The 16,156-nt window shown below is 40.4% G+C and overlaps 2 protein-coding genes across 3 annotated transcripts in view; one reads left to right on the top strand and one right to left on the bottom strand.

Annotated features, from left to right (window-relative positions):
- Positions 1–2,438: 2,438 nt before the first annotated feature.
- tex12 (testis expressed 12) lies at positions 2,439–13,754 on the top strand. Of its 2 annotated transcripts, none has more exons than XM_085478982.1 (5): positions 2,439–2,624; positions 6,952–7,068; positions 9,067–9,166; positions 9,637–9,688; positions 12,749–13,754. In XM_085478982.1, the coding sequence occupies exons 2-5, from the start codon at positions 6,967–6,969 to the stop codon at positions 12,891–12,893; spliced, it is 399 nt and encodes a 132-aa protein (XP_085335108.1). In that variant the 5' UTR covers positions 2,439–2,624; positions 6,952–6,966; the 3' UTR covers positions 12,894–13,754. The 2 variants fall into 2 exon arrangements, with proteins under 2 accessions (XP_085335108.1, XP_085335107.1); XM_085478981.1 differs by having other exon boundaries at positions 6,933–7,068.
- The window catches only part of LOC146693194 (carotenoid-cleaving dioxygenase, mitochondrial-like), a 20,699-nt gene continuing 17,731 nt past the window's right edge, over positions 13,189–16,156 (bottom strand). Inside the window, exons 9-12 of the mRNA XM_085478983.1 lie at positions 15,146–15,283; positions 14,728–14,910; positions 14,111–14,221; positions 13,189–13,946 (exon numbers count right to left, since the gene is read on the bottom strand). Coding sequence (XP_085335109.1) covers positions 13,830–13,946; positions 14,111–14,221; positions 14,728–14,910; positions 15,146–15,283 — 549 coding nt within the window. The 3' untranslated portion in view covers positions 13,189–13,829. The remainder of the gene's footprint in view (positions 13,947–14,110; positions 14,222–14,727; positions 14,911–15,145; positions 15,284–16,156) is intronic.

Raw genomic sequence — 16,156 nt, 5'->3', positions numbered from 1 at the left:
TAATATGCTGTACAGCTCCACACTTCCTGTTTTCAGTCTGGGTGAGCGCTTAGTTTGTGAGTCAAAAGTGGCCTTGCTCTACAAACCTTCATGATTAAAGTACATAAAACAATATAATAAGAAAATAAGGATACTGAGGATATATTAATTACATGACACTAGAATCAGAGTTGTGCAAACAAAGTCCAGACTTCAAACCTGACTGCAGTGCTGTGGCAGGAAGAGACAGGATGTAATATATAATGTGTTAATATTGATCTCATTTTAAAACCTGGTAATGACTAGAATATGTTTTCATTATGCTCTGATATAAAATCTTTGAACTGATGGAAGGTATTACTTTTTTTTTAGTTTCTCTGATTATTGATTATTTCCACCTGATCATTTTAAATAACATTTATAGCGTGTTTTTGCTGTTGTTGTTTTTTGTTTGTTTGTTTGGTCTGAATTTGCTTTTACAGTTCCAGCTACAACATAATAGAAAGTTTAGCCGAATCAGCAGCTGCATCCATCCACTGTAACAAGGCAGCGTTTAACTTTCTCCTCAGCTGCCTGGCAACAGCAGCCATGTTGTTAATACGAGTAATCAGGTAGCAGTTACAGAGAAAGCCAAAGATCCAAAGTAAGCAAACATGGAGGCAGAAAACAAACACAGGGGAAGCAAAAAGTCCCCAAACAGGTCAAAAGTCTCTAAACACGTCGAATAAACATCTACACAAATATGAGACAAGCTGAAATTACATGCATGAATCGCTGGAATACTTGACTACAGAAAATACTAAGTGGTGACATAATAGCACTTTGTCTTACATATATAAATATGAATAAATATAAAGTGGACAACGACCTAATTGTATTCAGCCGCTGCACCCAACTTTACGTTACAAAAAAGGGATGTGAAATAGAGACAACGGCGGTCGTGGCTCTTGTGAGAGTGAGAAGGTGCAGATTTCAGCAATTTCACACCTGCGAGTGAGAACAGGTGGCCATTACAGCTGGAAACACAAGACACCATCTGCTAATGAAGCTGGCCAGACAACAGCTGCTACTGTGGAAATGATCTACATGTCCTTTTGAGGTACACGGTAACTCAAGGTTTTTACAGGCTTCATTAAAAAAAGTTACTTTATTTCTATGAAAATGAAATATTACAGATGCTGGGCTTTCTTTGGTGGTGGTGGTGGTGGTGAGGGGTTCATTTGTACTTGAAATGTACTTCATTCCTGCCCAATTTCGCAGTAAAGTGAGTAACAAAACTACTGTGTAACATAACTGTGACAACCATTCCTTTTTTGCTTTGGACACATTGTCATTGTGGGTCTACACTGAAGAATTAAAATATAAAACATGCAGAGTCTTGGGTGGAAGTCCTGTATCTGACCCCCCCACCCCCTCAAGAACTTGAGAGTGACATGATATTGATCCCAGTCAATAAAGAAAGGCCAAAATACTACTAATAATAACAACAATAAAAGGATAATTACATGAAATATTACATCAGACATTGAAGAGACAGAGACCAAGAGTTCCCTCTAAGTCTAAGTCATGTTTACTGGTGAGTTTTGTTTGAAGATGGAAAGAAGCAGTTGAGCATCATTACCACAGCCTAGCCATTTTAAAGCACATCTCTAACTGTACTTTCTTCTTTGGTTCATCTGTACAATGTCATAATCTACTCTCTTGCCACAAGGCAGCAGCATTGATCTGCACTGAAATCCACCACCTCAGCAGCTTCATCCCATGCACACTTCACTCACAGGCAGCTCTAATCTTTTTCTGTATAATTCCATTGATTTGATTCACCCAGGAAAAATGAAGAGATTTGAAGGTACCCCTCATGACAAGCAGTTAGCAGACAGTTTGTCTTTTTTAGCTTAAATTAATGGTTGTTAGCTTTGAATTAGAGCTTTGATGCGTTATCGCCATATTGGGACGTTACAGTATGTTATGAGGAATCACTAAACAATGATTAAGAAGAATGTGACTGTAATTACTTACACAGCTACACTGAAATATATACTGGTTTGGCGCCTTTTCCCACTTAGAGTTGCTCATGGGTCCTTACATAAGTAAGTCCAAGCACTTGCAGTATTTTGGGTCATTAATTTGAAACATCATAAAAATAAACTTTAACTTTAGGGTTCAACAGGACATGAAAACTTCAAAACGTTCATGATTCTTTGAGTGTCATCTCTCCCTCTTAATGTCTTTGATGTGATGAAAGTTCTTTAATTGACTGATTGAATGTGTGATGTCAGCAGTATATTTATGGAACAGGCAGAAAAGATTAAGGGCTACAACTTTATATTCAATTATAAGCAAAATAAGCAAAGGATGTTAAATGAATGTGTTTTTCAGGATTTCTTAATGAAATTTCACCTCCTTCACACTCTTAGTCTGCTATTTATTGTTTCTGCTACATTTTGGACTACATTTCCCAGGAGCAGCGAATGTTCATCAGACGCGCGCGGTACAGCTTTGACTTTTACGTTTAAATTGACAGCAACTTCTAATTGGACTATGAAGAAATTAGCAGTGGAGTAACTTACTTTGCAGTTCTTCTGACATCTTTTCAACGACTACATGAGGCTATTTAACTCTTCAACATAGATCCTGAACATCTTGTAAGTGCCTGTTACCTTTATTTTATTTTTTAAATCTTAGCAAAAGTAGCTGTTAAGTAGCTATTAGCAGCTAGGCTAACTCGGTAAACCAGAAAAAACAAGGTTTTGCTAAACAGAGTTTTAACTAATAACTTCTCACAGTTGAATTTGTGATTAATGAGGAAGGTGAGAGCTGAGAGAAGAAGGTCCCAGCTTTCAAAGAGCCTGAGCTGGAGCAAAGTGACACCAGCTGAAGCCTGTAATGGAAACTAAGCATTATGTAAGACAGGGCTCTGCGGCTGTGGGGACGGGATATACAGGCCATGGCCTTCCATGATCTCCTGACAAATAGAGACGCAGCCTTGCTGGTCCGTTTAAGAAAGGCCTCACTTTCCAAAGAGAATTATTCGTTTCCCCTTATCAGAGGTCGCATTTGTTAATTTAATTAATCTTGAAGGTCTGTATCCATTTAATGAATTTGTATCAAAGGTGCGAAAGTACCGATACTCTTTATTTAACTGAAGATACTTAAAAATACTTTGGTAAATAGTGAAGTACTGATTCAACTTTTTCAAGAAGGTAATCAGTAGCTCTTTGAAGGATGTTTCTACCAGCTAATTTTGTACAAAGGTAACTGAACCTTGTGCTTTATTAATGTCATTATATATTATTATTATTATTATTATTATTATTATTATTTCTTTTACTTTTCCCCACACCCAAACAAAAAAATGAGTGTCATCAGGAGTTTGAGTGGGATTCAGCAGGTGGGGGAACCCAGAGATCAGGTGTAGTGGCTCAGTTTGGGGAAAAGGATCACAACTCGCATTCATTACTATCGAGAACTCACACAGGTTATTTTTGTACAGGCTGAGATCAGCTAACCCGTGCTGCTGCTCCTCTCAGGTTTACTGCTTTTTGGGGATTTACACAACTGAATTCAACAAGATTTAACCAAGTATTTCACCCTCTACACCACACATGTTGAACTCCAGGCCTCGAGGGCCGGTGTCCTGCAGGTTTTAGATGTCCTTGATCCAACGCAGCTGATTTAAATGGATAAATGACCTCAACATGTCTTGAAGTTCTTCAGAGGCCTGGTAATGAACTAATCATTTGATTCAAGTGTGTTGACCCAGGGTGAGATCTAAAACCTGCAGGACACCGGCCCTCGAGGCCTGGAGTTTGACAGCCCTGCTCTACACTGACAGTATACTGTCTGCATATGAGGCAAATGTACACATCATCAGCTTAAATTCAAATTCATCTCTGCTACACTTGGTCTAACCTAACTCTGACCATGAGCAATACAGCCACTGTGTACCAGTCCAACACATAGACAGTAAAACTGTGTTTTTATTGTTTATTTACCACAATACAGCAAGTTAACCTGTTTATCTTGCGCTAGACTGCTGGGTGTTTTCATACAACCACTGAATAACACAAAGTATACACTTCAGGATGTTTCACAATATTAAAAAAAAAAATCAACTTCAAACCATACGGATCCAATATCTGATTTAAAGCTGATGACATTACACCTAAGCTTTACATTTCCTGTTTATCAAATATCTTTAAATAGAACTTTGTTCTTCCTGTCATCTCCTGTCTTTCTCCATCTCTGAGTAAATTTAGCTCTCATCTCCTTGTAAATACAGCGGCGGTACCTTTAGCTAACATGCACACTGTTTGACAGAGTACATAGAAACAGTTTGTGTAATTGCTGATATTTTTAGAGTTGTTAGAAACTTTGCATTTTAAATACCTGCCACTAGAGCTGCCACAAACGATTATTTTGATAGTCGACTAGTCTGCGATTATTTTTGCGATTAGTCGACTAATCAGATCATCATCCATTGGACGTAAAACGTACAGCTTATTGCACCAGCAGCATCTGCTCTTATATAACTATCATTAGCTTACAGCATTAAGTGTTTAAGGTATGTGCTAACTAAAAATAAAGACAAGATGATAGTTTATTAAAGTTTAATGAAATCTGCAGATTGTTTCGGTGAAGTTTAATAAACTCCTTGCTATCTAAGATATAACAGGACACCGGAGTAAATTCTGGAGCATCTCACACTTCTGATAATCAGCTGTCTGCTTGACGTTTATTCAGCTGTGTAAAAACTTTAATCTCAGCCAAACCGATTTACTCAGCAACAAATAAAACACTGAAAAAAGCCAAACAACAACATTTTTAAGTTCTCTAAGTGACTCATATATCATGTTTAACCTGAGTAGGAAAGACAGCGGTGGGTTTGAAAACGATTTGCCGGGAGTCCGCTGTTCTCACGGCTCTAGTGAGCCTCGCCCCCGGCTAACTATCGAGCTAGTGGGTAACAGACGTCTCCGAAAACGTCGGAGCGCTTTTGAAAATATGTGGTGTCTTGATAAACTGAGCAGATATTTGAGGTTTACGCAGCAACATCCCCGCCTGAAAATATGTTAAACGTTTATTTTGTGACCCAGAAAGAATAATAAGAGTAATATTAAAACTAACTAGCTGCCGCCATTGTTGGAAACTGAGCAGGGCTGCGCTATGAATTCTGGGACAGAGCTTCTTCTTCTTCTTCTTCGGGGTTTAACGGCAGCTGGCATCCTTGTACATGCAGTGCTCAGTCGCCTCTGTCAGTGCGCCCCAGGGCAGCTGTGGCTACAATGTAGCTTGCCATCGCCAGTGTGTGAATGGGTGATTGAATGTAGTGTGAAGCGCTTTGGGGTCCTTAGGTACTAGAAAAGCGCTATACAAATGCAGGCCATTTACAATTTAGTGCTGCCATCTTCTGTTTCAGGCCGTTATTACACTCTCAAATCCTACTACTTATTCCTGCGTCTTTTGGGATCTTACAAACGACGCGTCGCCTATTAAATTAGTTGTTGGCGATTTTGATAGTCGACGTAATCGTGACTAGTCGACTAATCGTGGCAGCCCTACCTGCCACTTTAAAAGCCTTACTACTTTTGGCCTACTTTATCACCTCAGCCCTGTATAGCGCTTTCGATTAAGGATAAATTATCTTTGTGCCTCTTTCATCCCTTTCTGTGTGATAAGCACAGGTGATGGAAACACCAGTAGGATTGTCTTTTTATGTGTCATTGTTCCTTTCATTTAAGATGCGCACATATGTTTGCATATGCCTCTTTTAAAGCAAAGTGCAGATACCAGAAAGTTTTTGAGTACAGTAACAGGGTATTTTTACTTTGTTACTTCCTGCCTCTGCCACTTCCAAATCAGGCCATTGACATGAACATACGAGCTTAAATATGCTTAAGAGGTTTTTTTTTTTTAGCTGTTTTTACAGAGAAGCACCTCCCTGTGGTTTGTGCACTCTGACATTTTCAGAAACCTGGTTACCTCATTAGTCTTTAAATGTAATCCAGTGTTGGTTACTGTGGCCAGTTTCTCCTGTTTTCCTGTTTGTGTTAGAAAGTCTTTCAACCCAATTTCAGCAGAGTTGAAATTGACTCTTTAAAGTAAAGAAAGGTACAGTATTGCACTTCTAGCAAATATAAATTCTATAAATCAACAGAGTAAATAGTTTAAAAAATCATAGCTGCCTCCACCTCATTCCCTGCACACTATAAGTCCGACTCCCCTTTTACAAATCTGAGTCAAATCCTCTCTGCGTTTCTCAGCCGTCTGCTTCCTCAAGCATGAAAATGGGTTGGAAACGGGAGTTAGGAAGTCCTGCCGTCCACCATAATGGATGCTGAATGAAAGTTTTGATTAGAAAGGGTTAACATTATTGTACATTTCTGAATCTTACTAAGCTGAAGCTAACGATCTCATATTTTAAAAACCGTGCAGACATAATATAGTATAGACACATAGTGTCATGTGTTATTTAAACCAACACAAATATGAGCAGAAGGTTCAGGATGTCCTCGTCACAGTACAGAGGAATCAAACAGACGGACTACATTGTGCTCGACATGCTGTGTTGGTCTCAGACTCATGAATTGTTAGCCAAAAGCAGCATTTGCAAAGGTCACCTTTTAAACAGACAGTGGTATTTTAACACTAAGAAAGATACCATTGTTTTTCATCGTGGGATGCAGTTATCAGTAACATGCTGAACTGGGTTTAATTAGTAGTTTTCTGTGTAAATTTCAATTAAAAGAAATGCATAAATCTTAATATATAAGTAAGCTGGGAGTTTATTTCATTTTATTGGACAATATTTTAATTGGCTGATTCTATTATGGTGTAGCTGATTTATCATTTTTATGTATTAAAACACAAACCCACATTAATTCAAACTACACTCTAACATTGATGCTGACAAAGCTGAGTGTTTTTTGTTTTTTTTTTTTTTTTTTTTAAAGTCAGGTTTTCCATTTGCAGTTCTGTTGTCTCACAATGGAGGACGCAGGAGCAACGGCAGGAAAACTGATGCCAGCAGCACTAAACATGATGGTGAACAACAACAACAACGGGCTGAGACAGACGAGCTCTCAGGAGGTGAGGATGGCTGTCCAATAGCACCCAAAACTTGTTTCTTTAAAAAATGGAAATCCAGAGAATTTTTAATATTTGTGTCCATTCAAAAATGATAGCAGACCCACCGGTGCATGAGTAACATGAATCAGTTATTAGACTGACTCGTTATTAGAGCCACATCTTTCAAAAAGGGTCCCGAAATCTTTGTTTTTGTCTCTTGATATGCATGTAATTCTTTCTAGTGGAAGGTTTGACATCCAATTTGGCTGCTCTTCCTTTCAGTGTGTTTTTAGATCCACTCCTTTGAAGGTATTATCTTGTGCCTCTACAATGCATGCTGTGTCTCCTTTAGGAGATAGTTTTGGTTTCAGTACGGCCCGATCGTGGATACAGTCAGTCTCCAGAGGCCCATTTGAGCCTGGAGAAAGCCTGCTTTGATGTTTGGAAGCATTAAATATTTCAGTGTGATCAGTCTTTTCCTCATTCACACGGAGTGTGTTACGTTAGTGACATTTTAAAAGGACTCTCATTTCTGGTACGTGGACAGAGTGAAAAGGAAGCAAATCTGAAGAGTGGTTGAGATGGTTGTTCAGGTGTGGTCCGTCTTCCTGCACGACGATGCCACTGTGGCACGCGCTACTGTTCTGGTGTTGCCTTTGAATTTCCTCCCTCAGGTCCTTGAGGCTCGATGACTGTCTCAAACCGGGAAACAAACCCTTCACGTGAAGTTCAGGCCAGTTTAAAACAGAGGTGATGTTGCACAATGAAGGACCGTCGTGAAATCAACAAGCTTCACGGTAGCAGTCTAAAAATAGTAGCTGTGCTGGGATCTGTGTGAAGACAGTCGTTCATTAGGCCGTTCTTAATATTCTGTATGTGTAATTTTGATGCAGTAGTGTCAGTAAGATTGTTCATCTCAGGCTGTTTTCCCACATGAACTCCTTACAGTGGCAGGAGAGTCATTGTCCAGAGTAGCCTTAGAGACTGGAAACACTCTGCTTTTGGTGAGGGAGGCAGGTCACATGATCATCACCTATTCACTGCACATTTCTCACATTCATGGTGTTGGACCTCATGGAGCCTCTGCTGGCAGGATCATGCTCCATTACATGGAGAGATGTGGATCTAGAAAAGTTCAGGGCTGAGGTGCATGTGTGAAAAATGATTTGTAGATTGGGAGTGTTATTCTTCCTTAAAACATTTCACTGCGGACAAATTGTGCTTGTGTATAAGGCAGGACAATATATTTATCACGATATATATTTGAAAATTCGCAATAACGATATAGCTGACAAGATAATTAATGCAAACAAAATACTTTACAATTTCACAACTTAGTGCAAACACCCCATCAATGTATTTTCACTTAAACAAGCAGCTGATGTAACAGTGCAAATGCAAATTCCTTGCTGAAAGTTTAACCAAAAGGCATTTCCAGTGGAAATGGGCTGACATATCCTGAGCATAACCATGTATAATATCCACACAAGTTAAAAAGAGCTGCTTTGCAACATCAAACTGCAGTGTGCCAAATAAAAAAAGTCAAATACATATTTTTGGACCATAAGGCGCACTGTTGATTTTTGAGGAAAGTAAAGGATTTTAAGAGTGCCTTATAGTCCGAAAAACACGGTAATAACGACGGCTGGCTTGCATGCGCTACCAAAAATGTGCTTTGTTGTGCATCTGATGGACGAAAGCCAAACCAGTTCCAGTTCATCAGTTTCATTCAACGATCCGCTTTCCCCCTACTAATGCTCCGTCGCTGCCATGCGTTTTCGGCCATGTGCGTATGAAAACAAAGGCACTGAGCACGCGCATTTACCCATATTCTATCGCAATATTTCATTTTCTTATCGTTGCCTAACATTATACCAGTATTACCATGAACAGTATGATATGGCCCAGACCTACTTGTGTACATAGTCACTCTCCAGAGCAGGAGAAACTCTGCTAGGTTGATGTTTGAATGCATGAAAACATTTTGGTGTCATCAGTTTTTTTTCCTCATTGCAACAGATGGAATGTGCAAATGTAAGCGAAGAGACCTCTCCACAGAAAAAGAAAAAGAAGGCCCCCTCTTTGGAGTCAGCCAATCCATTTGAGACTATAGCTGCAGGTATGCCAGTTATGCAAAAGTGTGAACGGTGTAGTGTTGTGTATGGTTGGTTACTTTAGTGGAAACAAAAGCAAACACACTACTTTTTTTTTTCTTCTTTTTTTTTCCTTTCCTCTGGCTGGCAGCATGACGTCACAGGAAATTAGAGTGAGGCTGCTTCATAAACAGGATGTGATTGTGTTAAAAAACAGGATATAATTTATTGACCTTTCAGTGGAAGTGGTAAGACTCAATATTAAATGAGAACAGCTCGCATCTTTTTGCTGCTCTGAAATGATGTCAGCAGATACGTGTCTTAGTGCAATTGTTCCATTAGTCATGCAGCCTGATTTTAAATTTCTGCAACGATACCTGCTTGTATTTATATACGTATCCACATTAAAAACATACTGAAAAAATGGTGAAATGACAGCTAAGCAAAGACATCTGCAGCACGCCTAACATGGACTTGCTTTCTTGTTGTGTTACAGGTGTGAGCAAGGTGCTGAGCGTGCTGGTTTCTGAGTTTGCTGAAACTTTAAGGTATTTACACAAGTCAAGACTGATTCTTTCCCATGATGCCAATTAAACATGGCTGATCAACATTTTCTCATGAAAAAGGGGAATGTAGTACCCTACCAGCACCAGCTTTATCCTGATGGGTGTGCACAAACCTTTGACTGTTACTGTAGCAGAACAGCACTGGATGTTTGGCAGGATCCAGATAAAAGAATATATACTCAGCAAAAATATAAACGCAACACCTTTGTTACTGCTCCCATTCCCCATGGGATGGACGTAGAGACCTAAAATTCATTCCAGATACACAATATAACCATCCCTCCCAAACAGTGGTCACAAATCAGTCCAAATGTGTGGTAGTGGGCACATCTGCTATATTGAGATAATCCATCCCACCTCACAGGTGTGCCACATCAGGATGCTGATCTGACATCATGAGTAGTGCACAGGTGTACCTCAGACTGCCCACAACAAAAGGCCACCCTGGAATGTGCAGTTTTTTGCGCTATTGGGGGTCTGGGGACCCAGAACCGGTCAGTATCTGGTGTGACCACCATTTGCCTCATGCAGTGCAACACATCGTTGCATGGAGTCTATCAGATTGTCAATTGTGGCCTGTGGAATGTTGGTCCACTCCACTTCAATGGCTGTGCGAGGTTGTTGGATATTCGTGGGAACTGGTACACGCTGTCGTATACGCCGGTCAAGCACATCCCGAACATGCTCAATGGGTGACATGTCCGGTGAGTATGCTGGCCATGCAAGAACTGGGACATTCTCAGCTGCCATCTGCCCTGAACAATGTGAACCATGATTCATCCGTGAAGCGCACACCTCTCCAACGTGCCAGACGCCATCGAATGTGAGCATTTGCCCACACAAGTCTGTTACGGCGACGAGCTGGAGTCAGGTCAAGACCCCGATGAGGACGACGGGCATGCAGTTGAGCGTCCCTGAGACGGTTTCTGACAGTTTGTGCAGAAATTGTTTGGTTGTGCAAACCAATTGTTCCAGCAGCTGTCTGGGTGGCTGGTCTCAGACGATCTTGGAGGTGAACCTGCTGGATGTGGAGGTCCTGGGCTGGTGTGGTTACACGAGGTCTGCGGTTGTGAGGCCGGTTGGATGTGCTGCCATATTCTCTGAAACGCCTGTGGAGACGGCTTATGGTTGAGAAATGAACATTCAATGCACGGGCGACAGATCTGGTTGACATTCCTGCTGTCAGCATGCCAATTGCACGCTCCCTCATTGCTTGTGGCATCTGTGGCATTTTGCTGTGAGACAAAACTGCACATTCCAGGGTGGCCTTTTGTTGTGGGCAGTCTGAGGTACACCTGTGCACTACTCATGATGTCAGATCAGCATCCTGATGTGGCACACCTGTGAGGTGGGATGGATTATCTCAATATAGCAGATGTGCCCACTACCACACATTTGGACTGATTTGTGACCACTGTTTGGGAGGGATGGTTATATTGTGTATCTGGAATGAATTTTAGGTCTCTACGTCCATCCCATGGGGAATGGGAGCAGTAACAAAAGTGTTGCGTTTATATTTTTGTTGAGTGTACCTTTGGTGCCTTTACTGCACCAAGTCCGTTCAAGTTTAGCCACAAGCAGCAGCTCATTACGTGACCTTTTAAAACGGGGATGTGATGCTGATTTCCATTCGAATAGAATCAGTGCTTTTGCAGCGATCGTGCCCGACCTTGGAGCTCGCCTCTGAAGGGACGAGAAAGACAGTCTCGTCCGAGCAGTCAATTTTGGCCAGGTTACAGTCCAGGTGAACGGGCGAGTCGCACTGTTTGGGGAAACAATCAAATATGTCCTGGCCAAGACCACAACACGTGTGACTGTGCAATACCACATTTACCACACACGGAGGAGACAGAGGCAGGAATCTGTTATGAAACCTATACAAAACTTTAAATTGTGTTAACCTGTACCTGGAATTGACAGAAGGGCTTAACAGGGATCTGAAATTGCACCACCCAGTTCACTGAGTCAGACTTCCCTGAATTGACTGGCAGTAACTGGTGTAACAAAAACTTTGATGAACCAGGAAATGTTTGGCTGTACCAAGAGTAGAGCATAGTGTATAACGCAGGGGTGCCAAACTTACGGCTGGCAGGTCACATCTGACCTGTGATACGGTTATACCGCGAGATAATTTCATATGTCTGTTATTATGTGGAGCAAATCTTCAGCCCTGCTGAGAATCCATGCAGACAGAGGTGAGACTTTACTTTGATGGGCACACCATGTGGCCACACGCAAAGACTGACTGGAATCCAAACTCGTCCAGGTTTTAAGCTCATGTATGTTCTCCATAGCAGTAGCAAATCCATACAAGGCTTTTATGAAAACACTGAATAAAATGGCTTCCTTTACAAAGACTAAAGTTACAGTTCAGTACTGAAAATGACATCAACTATATACAAAGTCTTTGATGACAGAGATGCAGAAATGTGTGCATGTAGCACAGAGCCATGGCTCAGTGTCGAAATGAGTCTCAGCGGCTGAATGTGCACGTGAAGCCATTTATAATTCTTGTTTGATCTGCTGCTCACCACAAACACCAATGTTGGGCTTTTAACTGTATTTTCGTAAGTTTTAAGGCTTTTGCCACTAATAAAAGCCTCCACTTCATACTACACAAATTCATTAAACAGTGAAATGAAAGAAAAGTTTGTTTTTAACTTTCCACCACGGTTTTTCATAACTAGAGTTAATAAAGTAATTCTGTAATATCATGTAGAAAAATGGCTAAACATGTCACTGACAGAGTTTCACTGGTCCGGCCCACTTAAGATCAAAGCGGGCCGTATGGGTCCCGCTTAACAATGAAATTAGGGACACGGACTGATACAAAATGTCTAATTTGAAGGTAAAAATGTGACTGAGGAAGAGGAACTTAGCTTAGAGCTCAGAAGCAAGTAAATTGATCATAAATGACAAATGTCAGGGAAGTGAAGCGTTTCATTCTGTTCCAGTCAAAATCAAAATTATTGCTGGCTTAAAACAACTGATTACTTTTTGTTGTTGCACAGCTTCATGGTCAGTGTTTGTCCACTGTTGTAGGGAGAGAGCTGCTGCAGACACCTCACAGATGAAGGAGCTGGAGGCCATTTTGGCTGAAGCACGAGACCTGGAAGGTCACCTCAAAGAGAAGAAGAAACAGCTGAAGAAAACACTGGCTCTTATTTCTGATAAACTGGAAGGTTAGTGTGCTGCCTGCTCTGTCACCTGTGTGAGGGAGCACACCTTTGTTTGTGTAGTGCACTTATTCATTTACTAAAGTAGAACCGGATTCTAAGATTTGTTCTCTCCCAGTGTTCTGTGCTGCTGTTATAGTACATTTAAGAAATATGTTATTGTTCTGGGTTTGAGTCAAATGTGTCCTTAGTCCAACATAATGGTGACAATTTGATTATTGAAGGTTTACAATTCAGTTCGTTGTAAAACTCATCTGACCAAATGCATCATTATAAAATATCCATTTCAGAATTTTCTTCACAGCATAAAAGCGAAAAACAAAAACAAAAAAAAGCATAAATGAAATTTAATTTAACCTCATGACTCTTTATAAAAAAACAAACCCTGTAGACAAAACTTTGCTAGGTTTATCCTCATTCGAAGCAAAATGCTGCAATAATGCAGTTTTGTTTTCTGCATTTTGATCTTAGGGTGCCCCCAAGCATTTCTTATGAGAATAAATGTTGTTACCAGGTGTTTAAATGCAGCTTTATTTATTGACAGAAGGCTCAGTGACTCGTGAATGTTTCTGAAATTGTACATTTTAAAGTCACAGAGGTTTCTCCAAATGTGTTCTGTGTTAATTTGTGCATTACCTTAACAGTATCATAAAATCAGTTTTACTTTTTTATAGCAATGCATGAAATAGCAGATATTAAAAAAAAAACCTCACGACCTTCATTTACAGATAGCTGTGGAAAAACAATAGAAACAAAGGATTTTATTTCAACACAGATTATATCGACACTTAAGGTTTTATTAAGTCTGAAAAAAGGCATGTATGCTTTAACATATCACTATGACATGAAAATAAAGGAATTCTTTAAATGAGGGTCTTTGCTTTTAAGTCAACATGTACACAGTGTAGGTGTGTCCCTGTGAAGTCACATGTACATCCATCAGACGTCTAAGCCGTGGCATTGAATGTCCCGTGGAAGCCATAGGGGATGTTGACAGGTACCACCGCCCTGCCCAGCTCCTCGAATGTCTTGGCATCTAACACCAGAAAGAATGTACTCTTGTCCTGGAGAGAACAGAGACATGGGTAAAGAAATACTTGGTGTACAAGACAGTGTAGAAAACACAACGGCACGATGTCCAAGCTCGTGCTCAGCCATGTTTTACATTTGTATGAGGAAACTGTATCTATAAAGAGTACCCTGTCCAAAATGGCTGAGCCTGACTAACCTCGTCTGGAGTGATGACCACAGACATGATGACACCATCATCCTCCTCTGTAGCATTAGGAGAGGGAACAAAGACCGGCTCAGATGGATACTGACCAGGATGTTCCCACACCTGTGAGGGAACATTTACACACAATATCACATTCATGATGATAAAAGAAAAATCACAGTAACAATGCTATCTCAATACCTGTGGGACAGTCCTCTCTAACTTTGTTTACTGTTTGTTAACTCCATATTACCCACAATTTTTATGGATTGTCTTCAGTCTTATACTAGTTATATACCAGGGGTCCCCTGAGGCCTGGTATATAACTAAGGCCTGTTGTTTTTCAATACAACATTATATAATTTCACAATGACACAAAAAGTTACTACATATACATACAGTAATATACTACACTAGATTTCTATATTACCAAGGCTGACATCAGCATAAAACACTTTAATATAACCCTTTCCCCTTTGGGGTGAGTTGCGCTCTCTGTGAATGAACTAAAATAGAAACAGATATAATTGTTTCTATCTGGAAACTGTTGATTTCAGTTGTGGGGGTTAACTTGTTCCACAGATTGGAAATGCGAGCTCTCTTTTCTTTGCTCCAATAAAACAACGTGCCTTCATGCGTTTTCCGTGGAGATCCATCTTAATCAGCGTGTCCCCTACAAGGTGTCTAAAGCCACAGCCATAGAAGTAGCGGTAGGGATGGGTGTTGAATTTGTGATAGTTGATCTGAGGAAACTCCAGACCTCCGTATTCATGGAGATCCTCCCCATGCAGGTCCTCATGAGTACAGAACACCTGCACAGGTTTAAAAAAAACAAAAAAAGCAACACAGGTAATCACTGAGATTCAGGTAGTGAAAGTGCTACATGTTGACATTTTAATAGCAAAGTCCAATTAAGCGTTTATATAGAAGAGACTGTAGACTGTAAAATCCTGTTTTTGCGGGATATTTACAATAAAAAACTGAAACTATAAGAATGGGAGTAGTAACATGTTGATACATGTATGTTAATCATGCTGTTTGCCCTACCTTGTTCTTGGCAATTCTTACAGAAGTAGCTATGCTGTTCGGCAGGGTAATCAAGTTCTGGTTATAGGGTGTGTCAGGGCCCACATTGAGAGGCAGCACAAATCGCCGGGGGAAGGCTCTACTCAAGGTGTTGTACACCTGACGAGGAAGATCTTGTTAACTTCAACAATAGGGCTGCCACAAACGATTATGTTGATAGTCGACTAGTCACCGATTATTTTTGCGATTAGTCGACTAATCAGATCATCATCCATTGGATGTACAGCATACAGCTTATTGCACCAGCAGCATCTGCTCTTATAACTATCATTAGCTTACAGCTTGAAGTGTTTAAGGTATGTGCTAACTAAAAATAAAGACAAGATGATAGTCTATTAAATTTTAATGAAATTTGCAGATTGTTTCAGTGAAGCTTAATAAACTCAGCCGTCTGCTCCTTGCTATCTAAAATATAACAGGACACCGGAGTATATACTCCAGCATCTCACACTTCTGATAATCAGCTGTCTGCTTGACGTTTATTCAGCTGTGTAAAAACTATAACTTTAATCTCAGCCAAACCGATTTACTCAGCAACAAGAAAAATACTGAAAAAAGCCAAACAACAACATTTTTAAGTTATTTAAGTGACTTATGTTTGTTTAACCTGAGTAGCGAAAGACCGCGGTGGGTTTGAAAACGATTTGCCGGGAGTCCGGTGTTCTCACGGCTCTAGTGAGCCTTGCCCCCAGCTAGCTATCGAGCTAGTGGGTAACAGACGTCTCCGAAAACGTCGGAGCGCTTTTGAAAATATGTGGTGTCTTGATAAACTGAGCAGATATTTGAGGTTTACACAGCTACATTCTCGCCTGAAAATATGTTAAACGTTTATTTTGTGACCCAGAAAGAATAATACGAGTAACATTAAAACTAACTAGCTGCTGCCATTATTGGAAACTGAGCAGGGCCGCGATGGGTCGCGCTATGAATTCTGGAACAGTTTCTTCTTCTTTGGGGTTTTACGGCAGCTGG

The sequence above is a fragment of the Copadichromis virginalis genome, linkage group LG14, assembly GCF_057382275.1.
Source record: "Copadichromis virginalis isolate Kocher_CV1m ecotype Utaka linkage group LG14, C_Virginalis_male_GT1.1, whole genome shotgun sequence".
In the NCBI taxonomy this organism is placed as follows: Eukaryota; Metazoa; Chordata; class Actinopteri; order Cichliformes; family Cichlidae; genus Copadichromis; species Copadichromis virginalis.
This window is presented reverse-complemented; position numbering and strand designations above follow the sequence as displayed.

Bases quoted from the DNA above. Each gene is read 5' to 3' on its own strand.
- tex12 (XM_085478982.1), top strand. From the start codon at position 6,967: ATGGAGGACGCAGGAGCAACGGCAGGAAAACTGATGCCAGCAGCACTA. The intron at 9,167-9,636 runs GTATGCCAGTTA...GTTGTGTTACAG, and splicing joins ATTTGAGACTATAGCTGCAG to GTGTGAGCAAGGTGCTGAGC. The intron at 9,689-12,748 runs GTATTTACACAA...CCACTGTTGTAG, and splicing joins GAGTTTGCTGAAACTTTAAG to GGAGAGAGCTGCTGCAGACA.